General features: G+C 37.3%; 1 protein-coding gene across 2 annotated transcripts in view; it reads right to left on the minus strand.

The window, feature by feature from the left end:
* Positions 1–1,031: 1,031 nt before the first annotated feature.
* Positions 1,032–14,709, minus strand: part of SPPL2A (signal peptide peptidase like 2A) — a 52,064-nt gene continuing 38,386 nt past the window's right edge. For both annotated transcript variants that reach the window (XM_059181536.1, XM_059181535.1), the window contains 4 exons: positions 14,077–14,179; positions 11,726–11,803; positions 10,076–10,236; positions 1,032–2,602 (listed from right to left, as the gene is read on the minus strand). In XM_059181536.1, the coding sequence (XP_059037519.1) occupies positions 2,528–2,602; positions 10,076–10,236; positions 11,726–11,803; positions 14,077–14,179 (417 nt within the window). In that variant the 3' untranslated portion in view covers positions 1,032–2,527. The remainder of the gene's footprint in view (positions 2,603–10,075; positions 10,237–11,725; positions 11,804–14,076; positions 14,180–14,709) is intronic.

The raw sequence follows: 14,709 nt of genomic DNA on the forward strand, positions 1-14,709 counted from the left end.
AACTAAAATCTATAAATGCCAACAGTGCATGGGTTAAAATTCTCTTCCTTCAAAAGTAAATCACAGATTCTACTAAGGTACTGCTAATCTAAAAATCTACAAGCTGGAAGAAAATAGAGTGTATCAGAATACCACGGTCTTTCACCAAAAAGTTCGTATTTACCTTTGCTGACCTAAAGTGAAGTAAAAATCACCTCTATTTCTATTTGAGATTATTTAGTTCTTTGTTTGATAAACTACAAAATATTTATTGACACTTTCTAAAAAGTAATAAATTATTTTTTTTGCAGTAAGTAATAATACTATATCTCTCACTCATTTAAAGACATGTTTAGGAAAAAAACAACTCTCTTCCCCTTCAAGTGATAGGTGGTGGGGGGATGAGAGGGGAAGAAATGACACAGCCTTTTAAAGCCAAACCTCCATCTCCCTCACCTTTTGTTCATTTTGATTTCCAAAACAAAATATTTCTGCACTTTACTATAATTTCTCAAAATATTTTCAGCTAGGTTGCTAGAAATATTCTTTGAATACAAATAAAGTTGACACTGAGAATGGAGAAACCTGTGGAATTTCACTTGTTTCTTATTTTCATTTAATCGATAACATCTTAATAGCAAACTAGAATAAAGTTTTACCTCTGATAACTTATGGTTGGATAAAGTAGACTCTATCAAAGAACTAAGATTTCACATTTCTAGATGTAAGATTTTCTTTAATATTCTACATAAAATGTGGTTGAGGCTTTTAAATATCATAAAGTTGGGATGAGTACAGATAATTTTACTAAAAAAACTGTATTTTGGCAAACATTTTATTGATATTATAAATGAAAATATAGTTGGAGCTTTAAAATGGCACTTAATCTGTTCTATCAGAGTTTGCCAAATAAATTAGATTCTTTGGAAAAAATCCAAACTTGGTATTATGGAGGCAAAATTAACTCTTACTTGACAGATACTTACCGTCATTTTGCCATAAACCAAAGGACCCATAAGTACACTAAGAGGAAAGAGGGGCAGACTCTCAGGGAGCTTCTCTATCTATAGTTTATTTAGCAAAAGTTAATGAAACAAAATTAAACATCTAACTCCCTCAAATATTAAGTTTACTACAAACATCAAAAATTAAATCCATTTTTTAAAGGCATTAGCTTTATCTTTTAATCAGCTGAAATTGCCTTAGAATGAAAGATCACAGACTTATTCACAATCTTGTACATTACTTACAGAGAAATGCAAAATCCTGCTGCTGTTGAAATCACTCATCATTTGGGAATTTCTTAAAACAAAAGACAGTGGAAAGATACTTCAACCTCGACTTCCAGGATAATATTCAAGGTCACACTGAGATTCAGCAAAGAATGAGAAAGATATTTTTCAAGTTGGAAGTTACCAGAGTGATTAGTTGGTCTAACTTACTCATTTTGCAGATATGAAAGTTGAGATACAAGGGTTTTGAGCTAAAATAATTTACTCAGATTCTTGTATTGTCAGTAAATTGGGACTAATCCAGTCTCCTATTTGTCTCCATTTCTTTCCTCTGAAGCACACTTTGCATATTAAACCACCCTTCATCAAAATATTAAAAGATTAACATTGGTTTCTTATAGGGGAAGGAAGTGGGAATTAGGAAAAAAAAAGGTGGTGGTTGAGGGGGTGAGGAGAGACTGTTAGGGCTGCTGTACTCACACAATGAGCCACCCGTGTTAACACAGAAGTTGATAAATACTTTTTACAAATTTCAAGCCTGAACATCAATAGAACAAAATTTCAGAGATAAGGAATACCATGACAAAACTGAATGTTAGTGAAGAAATTTAAGCTACCTCTTCAAGAAAAACAGACCACTGAAAACTGCAGATTTCAGTTTCTGTGTCCTTTTAATGACTAGTTCTATATATTATGTTTCTTTATATCTGAAAAATATTTTAATATAATACATAGGCAGACTAAAGTAATTTAGATTTTCAAGTTTAAAAAAGACTGGGACTTAAAAAAAACTTATGTTACAAAAATACCCATTTATATATATTCCCCAATTATATTTTTCTAACCTCTGCAGTGAAAAGGTCCAAAATTTCATCACTGAACTGCTTTCTAACATGGTCTTAGGCAGTTATTTCTACAGAGAATAAAATTTGCATAATTCTTGACAGTAAAATCTGTTCAGAAACTCTCTCTGACAGAAGTACTTTTATCTATTACTAGGAGTTGAAAGAAACATTTTAGTAAGAAAGGATAGGGTGGGTCAAGACAGTTCTTTAGAAAAATATACTGTATATAACAGATCTTCAAAATTACACAGACCATATGCTTTTATTTAATGTGAAGGCACAACTTTAACATAGTTAAAAGCAAATGTGTTTCAATTATTTGATGTAATTGTCAGTACCAGCTTTTAAAAATATATATTTGCAAGCATATCACTGAAGATTCATTAAGATTGTCAATTCAAAAGTCAATTTAAAAAGTCAAACTCTATTCGTAGAAAATCAACTGACACATTATTGCAGCTCTACATAATATTATTGTTGAACAATCTGTTCCCCAGCAGTCACAGGGTTTTCTTCATTTGTTGCATAGTCCAGATGGTCCATCACCTAGGCATAAATAAAAAATGTCAGGAAATGCAAAATTCCAACTTGCCCTCAATATTTACTAATTTGGCCAAAGGATTCCCACTTTTTAGAAAAAACAGGGAGGGGACGCCTGGGTGGTCAAGTGGGTTAGGTGTCTGCCTGTGGCTCAGGTCATGATCCTGGGCTCCTGGGATGGAGCCCCACGTCTGACTCTGAGCTCTGTTGGGAGTCTGCTTCTCCCTCTCCAGTTCCTCCCATTCATGCTGGCTCTCTCTCAAATAAATAATATATATATATATATATATATTTTTTTTTTTTTTTTTTTAAAGATTTTATTTATTTGACAGATCGAGATCACAAATAGGCAGAGAGGCAGGCAGAGAGAGAGAGAAGAGGAAGCAGGCTCCCTGCAGAGCAGACAGCCCGATGTGGGGCTCGATCCCAGGACCCTGGGATCATGACCTGAGCCGAAGGCAGCGGCTTAACCCACTGAGCCACCCAGGCGCCCTTAAATAATATATATTTTTAAAGATTTTATTTATTTATTTGACAGAGATCACAAGTAGGCAGAGACAGGCAGAGAGAGAGGAGGAAGCAGGCTCCCTGTGGAGCAGAGAGTCTGATGCGGGGCTCCATCTGAGGACCCTGAGATCATGACCTGAGCCAAAGGCAGAGGCTTTAACCCACTGAGCCACCCAGGCGCCCCAATAAGTAAATATATCTTAGAGAGACAAGGGAGCACTCCATGGAACTGGGCATTCCTTTTAGAGCAATGCACTGGTTTAATATCCATGTTCCTAAGGATATGGTCAGGGTGACAAGAAAAGCCTAATCATTTGACTCAGCGTCAATCTGATAAATGCTTTCTCTGAATCTTCCACTATTTCTATTTCCCAATATGAACTGCCCTTCATGGCAGTGGAAACTCTATCACCAAAGGAAGATATTCCCGATGCTCATTCTAGGATGTGATTCCAGGCCGTGTTCACTGTTCACTGTTAAAAGTGAAAAAATTAAAAGTGACCCCACAAGTCATTGTGAGAATACCTGCTAGTTTGAGGACAGTGTAACCTGGCTGACACCTTGAACTGACTGTAAAATAATTTCAGAATGACACATGAAATTTTGGAAATACTGTGTAACAAATATTTCTACCAAAACCAAATAAATGGAAGGAACTTAAGGTCAAATGATTCTCTGAAAATAAAATCAAGAATACATTTGCTATAGACTACTCTAGAGGAATTACCAGTTAAACTTTTTTCAGTCACTTCAGCTCTGCTCATCCATACACCTATATAAATTTTTTTTTACATTTGGGATGAAGGCAGAAGGAAGAAGAAACTGCTTACATGTTTTCATTGTGTTTTTCACATAAAATTACTTAGAAAAAAGTACCTACCTAATGTCTTTGTGAAGATTGTCAAAGATTTTTTTTAGATGAGTGATTTTCAGTACTGTGATGCACATTTTCCCTTCTTTATCAAGAATTAGAAGAAAGACCAGCAAGATAAATGTTCCTATTTTTGTAAAGTGATTCTAAAAGCTTTAGTGTTTTTTGGAAAAGGAAGCAGACAGCAGGATCATACCCAAATGGGGTCTCTGACCTCGCCAGACAAGAATACCACAAGAGCTGAGGCTTTCAGCTGACAACTGTCTTAAGAAACGGAGACAGCTTATAAAGCCCAATCCTGCCAGGACTCTATGAGTCATCTCAAGTCCCCAAAAAATCAATTCTGAGGTCCTGTATTTGCCAAACATATCCCCGAGATTAAGATAGTTACATGTTTGTACCACTTTGCGGGGGGGAGACAAAAGCCCAGTTGAGACAGGCAACACATTTATCAAACACTTTCCCACGTAAAACACATGAATGCTGTTGAAGAGTTGATTATAGTCACCATTTAAATGAGGGAGAGCAAGGAGAAGCATGGAAGATATATTTAGGTCCCTTTTCTTCTAGCGGTTTAGAAATTCTGGGTGTGAGAGGTTGGAGCTGTGGGGAAAGAGAACGGAGGCAGCCTCAGCAGAATGGATGGTGGGGAAAGCCTCTTGCCCTGGCACCTGTACCCTACTGAATTCACAGCTTCCACCCCCTAAATTATCACATGCCTTTTCTTTCCTAATCCTCAGGGACTTTTCTTTCCTAATCCTCAGGGACCTCAGGCACTATAATCTAATCCTTAACCATGTATGTAAATGTAGTTGTTAAAAAAAACTTTCAAAATCAACTTATTAAAAAGATCTATACTCTGTATTTTCTTTACTGACTTTTCAATAAAAGCAATATAGAAACATGAAGTGCAACCTTGGACTAGGTTTTTAAAAATGTAACAAAATTAATACAGATAATAAAATTGACTGGCAAAATTGGTATAGTTTTTTGTAACATTTGTAAATAAGCAAGCTCAGTTTGGAAAGATGTCCTCTGATACCAGGTTGGCTTGCCTGGCATTTTCTGATAGTTCTGCTTATTTATAATTGGACCAATCTCCAGAAACACTCTATTAAAACTCTCATTAAAGGGGAGTAACTGAAGAGTTGTTGATATTAAAGCAGCGTTGTTCTAAGTATCTCTGTATTCTGACTTGTCAGTTACAGCTTGTGACTTCTAAAAATAATTAGAAGCACTAGTGACATTTAACAGAGACAAACCCACTGTTTACTGGATATCAACAAACTGAACACTTATTTCCTACTCTGGGTAGGAAATGTAACCCACTGGTGGTTGTTACATAAATCTAACTCCTCTGATTTAGTATTAGAAACAAACAAAAAAATCCCCTAAAATGATGATGTCTCCTAGCTGTTCTTTATGCCAAAGTAATTAGGCTACTGCTTGACTTTTCTCTCTAGAGAAGAAATATCTTTATTTATTCTACGGTAATCAGAACTTAAGACTTTGGGTAGAATCATATGGAACTGAGTATCATAGTTCTTGAAGCAGTCAAGGAAAAAAGTTCGTAGCAAGTAATAGTGTTAGTAGTTTTAAGTTATAGAATATACAACTAGGATTTCCAAATCAGTACTACTTCACTGAAATCCTATAGAAATATTACTTCTTTTGATCAGAAAAATTCATGGAGAGGGCCAAAAAACTAAAAAAATACTAAAGTTCTTTCACAAAGTCTCTATGTTTTAGCAACAAATGGGGTATAATTTCCCCTTTGAAAAAAGCATAAAAAGGTTATCAGGGCTAAACCATGACATTTAAAAAGTGTGTAGTGCAAAGGCCTGCTTTTTACTACCACTATTCTTGCATTCACTCCAATACCAGGCATTGGAATGAACCAAATGATTAGCAGCATAAACAAGTGTGCCATCCATCACCTTAGATTCTGGTTTTATTTTGTATTATCTGTTTTATATTTAATTTATCAAATAGTAGCAAAAACTTTTGGCACTTGCAAAAAAAAATGATTATATATAAAGACTGTAAAGACACAAGTCTGGTTTAATGCTTTAAAAGGACCTCAATTTTACAAACTTTATAATAATTTTGGTAATTCTATGAGGACTGCTAAAACACAAGCTTATACACACAAAAGTGACTAAAGGTCAGTGGATTAAGGACTAAACATTAAAGCTGCTTTGCATGAAAAATTTCCATAACATTAACTGAGAATTTATAGTACATAAAACACTGTTATCAGCACTGTAGGTTCCTGATACCTAGAAGATAATAACTTAACTGAGGGAGGCACACATAAATGTCTACACTACAAGGCAGATGTTAGTAAGTATTAAAAGTACAAAGTCCATAAAAAATATGGGGAAAGGTGAACCTAATTTCAACTGAAGAACTCTTGGCTATCTGCTTTGAGAAGGAAGATTCTGAGTTGGGAATATAAGGCATATTTTGGAACAGTCTGGCAATACTATGAACATAATGGAGGCAGGGGAGAGGAGGGAAAAGGTTATGACACGTTACCCTGAGAGATGAGATGAACAACGGCCTGAGGCCAGACTCCAGGGCTGATCTTCAGGCTGTCCTTACACTGGGTTGATACCTAGTCTCCCTCTCCTTTATTTACCACGCTTGTTGAGGTTCTAAGTTATACTTTCAAAGCCTCAGCCTAGACTGACTTACCTGATCTCATCCCCCTGCCCTACCAAGCCCTGTGGTAACCCACCACTATGAATTACAGATTCTCCTAACAGCCTATAGATCCAACCTCATTTTATGGATGAGGGGACAGTCTTTTTTTTTTTTTTTAAAGATTTTTCTTATTTGACAGAAAGAGATCGCAAGTAGGGAGAGAGAGAGAGAGAGAGGAGGAAGCAGGCTCCCCGCCAAGCAGAGAACCTGATGTGGGACTCGATCCCAGGACTCTGGGATCATGACCTGATCCGAAGGCAGAAGCTTACACCACTGAGCCACCCAAGCGCCCAAGGAGACAGAGTCTTAACAGACCAAGTGACTTGCCAGAATGGATTCCAAAGCCTAAAAGATACTATCTCCCACAAATGACAACATTAAAGCTAAATTGATTTTTTGACTTTAAAGATTGGACAGAAGCAATGAGATTTTCTTTTTCGCAGTAACACGGGAATAATTTTGTGAAGACATTACATTCTATGACTTCTGAAAATGCTAATTTTCTTTAAAAAATTCTCTTCTGGCAGTAGTTTATAATATTCTGCAACTAACTTGCCTTAAATTTCAGCATGTGTCTGTTCTTTATGTTTTAAAAAAATCTAGTGTACAGTGGGAAAATGGCTGCATTTAACAGATTTTCCCCCCCTGAGGCTTGTGATGGCTATCAAATCTTTCTGCAAATAAGTTAAAAGAATCAGATTTAACAAAGACCTGAAGTTTTAATATTCAAACTGGGAAAATGGAAACCTAGTTAATGAACTGAAAAATAACAACCAAGCCTACAAATAAACCAAAACAAAAAACCTCGATTCCTATAAATAATAATAGCAAATGCACAGTGTTTATGATGTGCCACACACTATTCTAAGCAATTTGCATATTTTACAACAACCCTCTGAAGTAGGATGATGATTATTTCTTTTTACATTAAAGGAAACTGAGGCACCAAGAAGCTAGTAACTTGTCTAAGGTTATGTGGCTAATAATTAACAAAACAAGACTTAAACTTAGGCAGTCTGGTACCAGACCGCACACTTTTTATTTTGAATGTCTTTACCTAATAAAATTATGAGACCACACTACAAAAGTGAGAAGTGTATAACTAAAGTTGTCTTAACTTTTCAGATATTTTAAAATGAATTTTCTTACCATCAATTGCTTTATTTAGTATCTTTCTCCAGTTTTCATTTCCTGCTGTTACTCAACATTATAGTCATCCTAAACTTCATTTAGTTCTTAAATGTGCCATGATTTCTTCCCTCTGAACATTTCAAGACATGGTTCCCTCCATATGGAACACATGGTTCAGTCTTAAAGTTTCAACATAAATTTAACATTCTTTACGAAGCCTTGCCTAAGGGGTGCCTGGGTGGCTCAGTTAGTTAAGTGTCTATTAAGTGTCAGGTCAGGATTCTGGGTCAGTAAGAAATCTCCTTCTGCTTCCACCTCTGCCCCTCCCCCTCTTCCCATTCATTTCTCTCTCAAATTTTTTTTCTAAAGTTTTTTTTTTTTAAAAGATTTTATTTATTTATTTGACAGAGAGAGAGAGAGAGAGATATCACAAGTAGGCAGAGAGGCAGAGGAAAGCAGGCTCCCCACAAAGCAGAGAGCCCGATGCGGGGCTTGATGCCAGGACCCTGAGATCATGACCTGAGCCGAAGGCAGAGGCTTAACCCACTGAGCCACCCAGGCGCCCCTCAAATAAATAAAAATCTTAAAAAATAAAAAAAGCAGTCTTTCCTAAATCACCTTTGACTGTCACAAAATGACAAGCACTGGGTGTCCTAATGCTAGCTTTCATGACACCCTACCATAACTAATAAATACATTTATCACACTTTGTCCGTGACTATCTGCATCCTCCACTCGCCTCTAACTTTCAAGAGGCCGTGAGAGTAAGCCTTTTATCAACATCTTTTATCAACAGCACCTAAAATAGCACCTGGCTCACAGAACTGCTTAACTAACATTTGCTAAATGAAGAAATATAACACTATTTTAAGAAAATGATTGTGAAGAGTACTTTTTGGGATGTGACTTTCAAAGGTGTGTTGTAGAACACACTTTAATTTTTAAAAATCTAAAATAAATAAAAAACTCTACGTGGGTGTCCTTTTCATGTAAAAGTTATGAGCTATCTTACTCTAGTTAAGAGCCTTGTGGCCATAATTCTTTGTGCACAAATATAAGTTGAGACAATGACACTGTGAGGTAGACAGAGCAGGTATTATTATTTTAACCAAATTTCAAAGGAATGATAAGATTTACCCAAAAGAATTCTAGACAGTGCTTCTTCCAAACATAGGAGTCTAACTTTGTATGTGAATCATCTCTTGTTAAATAAAGATGATGCTATAGACCAACCACAAGATGGATGTGAACTTTGAACTGCTTATCTACTAAAAGAATTGCAGGCATCCACCCAAAGTACTTCTGTTTTTGTTCATGTGACCATTAACACGCATGTATGAGGGCAGATGGAGGAAGGTAGTTTGTTGTAATAGGGCAAAGCAGAGCTAACTGCCTCATGAAGGGATCGATGCCACAGCCCTGACCTTTAACAGGCTGGAGTTTCCCAATGCTCTTTAGTTTCAATGGAAACAAATTTAACTGGAATACCAAGAACATTCAGGAAAAGAAAGGGTTTTAACTTCAATGAAGAAAAAGCTCAAACACCACAGATTCTGCTATCACGATTTTCTGTTCCAGGGAGGTTGGTCTTGATCCATTTAAATCTGAAACGGGTACCCTATTTAATTTAGGTAGACCCATTTAGGTGCTGTAGAGAGTGCATGTTTTTTTTTTTTTTTAAAGATTTTATTTATTTACTTGACAGAGAGATCAGAAGTAGGAAGAGAGACAGGGGAGGGCAAGCAGGCTCCCTGCCGAGCAGAGAGCCTGACATGGGGCTTGACTGATCCCAGGATCCCGGGACCACGACCCAAGCCAAAGGCAGAGACCTCAACCCACTGAGCCACCCAGGCGCCCTAAAAGTACATGCTTTTTATCTGCAAAACCTCAGGACTCTTACTATAAAGAGATAACGTCGGTCTCTCAGACTTGACAGAGTATGATTTGTCGTGAAATCTATTTGTGTGTGGATTTGAAAACTCATGTTGAAATGCTATTCTGGTTTTCCCTGAGGCCCTCCCACTGCTTCTTGGTAGCTTTGGTTTGAGTCACCAGGATTTTGGCATCAGACCACCGTAGGGATGATGAGAACTGCTGAGCAGCTGGTGTACAGTGAGGTGGTAATGGTGGAAAAAACCTGGACGTCCTGACAGAGCCAAGGAAACTCTGGGGCACATAGAAGCTGTGATATATATAGGTGGGTCCCAGATGAAGTTAGTCAGTGAATTATGTCATAGCTTGGTAACTGAGATAGAAGCACATACCTGATAGCTGCTACCTTTCCAGAACTTTTTCATTTCCTTACGTCTCCAGGCAACAACTGAGGCAGTAACAAGTGTGCAAGGAACTAAATAGAGGAGGGCAGGCTGCCCCTTTTTCATCAGCACCAGAACAACAAATGTGAGTATCATGCCAACAGCATAGGCTGTAAGAAGAACATCAATTATCAGTCATTTCTACATGTTACCTGCTGCTTTCCAACGACCACTTGCCACTTCCCAATGGCACATGGAAGAATGAGGCACAAACAAGTCAGCTTCAAGAGAATGGGAGCAGAGGGTCGGCAGTTGACTTTAGACCTACAGCTACCAAAGTGGATTCTGACTCCTTCACTGAAGTGGTGGTTTCAAATATTTCTGAGAACAATTTTTGCCCTATGACTTTTCCCCTCATTTTGTTATTTTCCTAGACAGCCATTAGCAGAGACATACCTCATTGCTTTTGAAAGTTTGGAAACTGGTTAGTGTTTCGATTATAATTATCCGAATCATTAATCGTTGACAAAGACAATAATTTAAGAAATCTCCATTAACGGTCACCATTAAGGATGCTGAGTTGTTTGTTGCACATTTTAGATAACTAAAATTTGTACCTGTAGGTACTAAAATTTGCTTTGGAAAATCTTCATTCTGATTATATACTTCCTGGACTTCTTCAACAAGGGCACACAAAACATCATCTGATCTCTCCTTAATGACTCAGCGTCTCACTATGAACACAGGATCTCAGAATACTGGAGCTAACAGAGCCTTTATAAACAGCTCAGTTTATCTCCTGATTTTAAGGACGGGCAAGGCAATGGAGGACCAGGGAAGTTAAGTGAACTGCCGAAGTTATACAGCGCAATGGACAGAGCCCTCTTACCTGCCTTTGCATTGAGTGTTCTTGTATTCTATCACACTGACTGGTACTGGACTTTAATACATCCATGCCCTCTGATAATACCATTCTCAGTAGCCTTGAACTGCTTTTCTTACTTCCTTATAGTATTTTTTTTTCTTTTTATCAGCTTTTCATTCACTTAGCTGTTCTTCCTTGCTGTCAGGTTCCTATTTCTAGTAATAACCTTCTCTCCTACTAGCATACACTTTTAATTTACTGCATTTTACTCCACTGTGGAATTGAAAACTTTGCCAGAACAGTATCTAAATGGCTCTGAAGCAGGCCACTTATCTAAGAGTAAAGAACTCTGGTATGGACTTTGAGATATCTGTTTGATATGTTTAGAAGTATTTTTTGGCTTGCTTCCTATTCTCAGTAAGAGAAATAGAGAGATAAATGACAATTATTTCTGCTGTCCCAGGTGAGAAGTTATTGTGTCATATATTCATTTATATAAATACATTGTCAATCATATAGTATTTTGAGAAAATCTAATATTATATAATTTACTGACTAGTCATGTGCCAGATGCTCTAATAAGCATTTAAGATAGAAAATCTAATCATTTTCTTTCACATATAATTTTTTAAACCTCAAAACCTTATGATATAGGTAGTAAAGTATTATTTCTTTTTGATGGGAAAACTTATTAATTAACGCTGAAGAATCAGAGTCCAGGACTCCATACTTTTAGACCTCAACCTTTTCCTACAGACAGTACAACATAATGGGAAGACAAAATAAAAATTTACCGATTGTGGAGGAAACATAGTATACAGAGGAAGAACCAGTCTGAACATCAAATCTTCTACAATATGCAACCAACAGGCCTAAAAAAAACAAAAACAAAAAACACCCATCAAACACATTATTCTCTTAAGATAGTAACAGCAATGCAAATTCAACTATTAACTATGGCAACAATACATGCTGCCTTGTATTTACCACTCATTTTCATACCGTGAGAACATAAGGTACCTCAAATTCTGGACAAAATTTTATATAATTTTTTTAACTTAATGCCATTGCTAAACATTTTCCCAAACCATTAAACAGTGTTTAGAGGCATGATTTTTTTTAGCTGCTTAATATTCCGTGACATGGAGAAAATTTTTTATATTTCTGTGGTTATATCTCCTCTTTCATTTATGATTTGATCAATTTGGGCTCTCTCTCTTTTTTTTCTTGGTTAGTCTAGTTGAAGGCCTGTCATTTTTGCTTATGTCTTTATTTATTTATTAGAGATTTTATTTATTAATTTACTTGAGAAAGAGAGAGAGGACGCAAAAGCACCCATGAGCATGAGCAAGGGGAGGGGCAGAAGGAGAGGCAGGCTCTAGCTGAGCAAGGAGCCCCATTCGGGACTCGATCCCAGGACTCTGGGATCATGACCTGAGCCAAAAGCAGACACTTAACCAATTGAGCCACCTAGGTGTCCCTATTTATTATTATTTTTAAAAGATTTTATTTATTTGACAGAGAGAGACACAGCGAGAGAGAGAACACAGGCAGGGAAAGTAGGAGAGGGAGAAGCAGGCCTCCTGCTAAGCAGGGAGCCCAATGCGGGGCTAGATCCCAGGACCCCGAGATCTGACCTGAGCCAAAGGCAAGACACCTGATGACTGAGCCAACCAGGTGCCCCTTGTTCATCTTTTTAAAAAACAACTCTGGGGCACCTGGATGGCTCAGTCAGTTAAGCATCTCCCTTCAACTCAGGTCCTGATCCCAGAGTCCTGGGATCAAGCCCCAAGTTAGCTCCCTGCTCAGCAGGGCGTCAGCTTCTCCCTCTCTCTGCTCTTTCCCCCCTCTCCTCCTGTGTTCTCTCGCTTACTCTCTCAAATAAATTTTTAAAAATCTATATATAAAATAAAATAACCAACTCTTGGTTTTATTCATCTTTTCTACTTGGTTTTATTCATCTTTTCTACTATTTTCTTGTTCTCTATTTCTGCGGAATCCTATTTTCCTCTTTCTGCTAACTTTGGGCTTAGTTTGTTCTTCCTTTTTCAGTTCCTTACATATAAAGTTAGGGTGCTTCTCTGCTTTTCTATTTTCTTGATGTATGTGCTAATCACTATAAACGTCCCTCTTGGAACTCCTTTTATTGCATCCTGTAAGTGTTTGGATATTGTTTCTTTTCATTTTTGTCAAAATATTTTTAAATTTCTATTTTAATTTTTTCTTTGATGCACTGGTTGTTCAAGACTATTTTATTTAATTTCTATGTATTTGTGAATTTTCCAGTTTTCTTCCTGTTATTGATTTCTAGTTTCATACCGTTGTGGTCAGAAAATATACTTGGTATGTAATTTCGATCTTCTTAAATTTGCTAAGATTTGCTCTGTGGCCTAACCCGTGATCTATCCTAGAAAATGAACTAAGAGAGTTGCTACACTGGACTTTGCCATGCCAACTCACAAGGCAAAGCTGTTGGCTTTTCTCTCTCTGCCTGGCTTTACTATGTAAATGAAAGGGCTTTTGCAGATGAGCCCATGCTTTTTACTCCTTCACAGGCAGTTAGTACAGAGAGACTGTAAGAAAAGTAAAGAAGGACAAACTCTCGGCTGATTAAGAAAGACTAGTAAATACTTCTAGGCTATATTATTCCTGGGCTGGGATTAAGTTTATCCTATAGGTAGCCCAATGAGAATAATCCAACTGTCAGAGAAGATATGCTATATGCTGTATTTTTTGTATCATAATTTCCTACAATCTGGCATTCTATTATGTTTCTTCTGTTGATCATGACCTTGCCTGGTAATCATAAACCACTTTTCCTAACACGTAACTATTATTTTAAAATAGAAGTCATAGAAAGTGCAATACATTTGGTATTATTAAATTCAACTTTTTTTTTTTAAGATTTTATTATTTATTTGACAGAGATCACAAGTAGGCAGAGAGGCAGGCAGAGAGAGGAAGGGAAGCAGGCTTCCTGCTGAGCAGAGAGCCAGATGAGGGCCTCCATCCCAGGACCCTGGGATAGTGCATGACCTGAGCCGAAGGCAGAGGCCTTAACCCACTGAGCCACCCAGGCACCCCACATTTGGCAATTTTAAACCATCAGTATATTCTTACCGAATTGTTACAAACAACTGCTTACCTGGTACAATAATGTCTCCAAAACCCAGTATTGAAACTGGCATGAGGCACACACTCATTACTGAGAAATAGGCCAGCTTTGGTACCCTGATGACTACGGGTAACTGTAATTATGGGGGGGAAAAAAAAAGGCACTAATTAACCTCTTACGAATCTTTACCCATATCTCTTAGAAAGGGAAGGATTGATACGAGAGTAATTGTTCTAACATTTTAAAATAGACATTTTAGAAGAACTTAAAATCAGAGAACCTAAGCTACACACATATATACTCTGAATGCACAGAAAGCTTGAAAGAAATAGATACAGTTTTGGAAAAATGAAACCCAAAACACCTGAGGGTTAACAGTATTAGTCCAGTATCCCCACATCTAACCTTTTTTTTTTTCTTTTTTACCAAAAATAGGACTCTGGCCTTGAAACAGATTTTTTTTTTTTTTTAATCTGGATTTTTTCCCCCAAAGAAGAGTCTTGTCTCAGAGGGTATGATTTAAAGTCCAATGAACAGGGGCGCCTGGGTGGCTCAGTGGGTTAAGCTGCTGCCTTCGGCTCAGGTCATGATCTCAGGGTCCTGGGATCGAGTCCCGCATCGGGCTCTCTGCTCAGCGGAGAGCCTGCTTCCCTCTCTCTCTCT

Source organism: Mustela lutreola, chromosome 7, assembly GCF_030435805.1.
Source record: "Mustela lutreola isolate mMusLut2 chromosome 7, mMusLut2.pri, whole genome shotgun sequence".
Lineage (NCBI taxonomy): Eukaryota > Metazoa > Chordata > Mammalia > Carnivora > Mustelidae > Mustela > Mustela lutreola.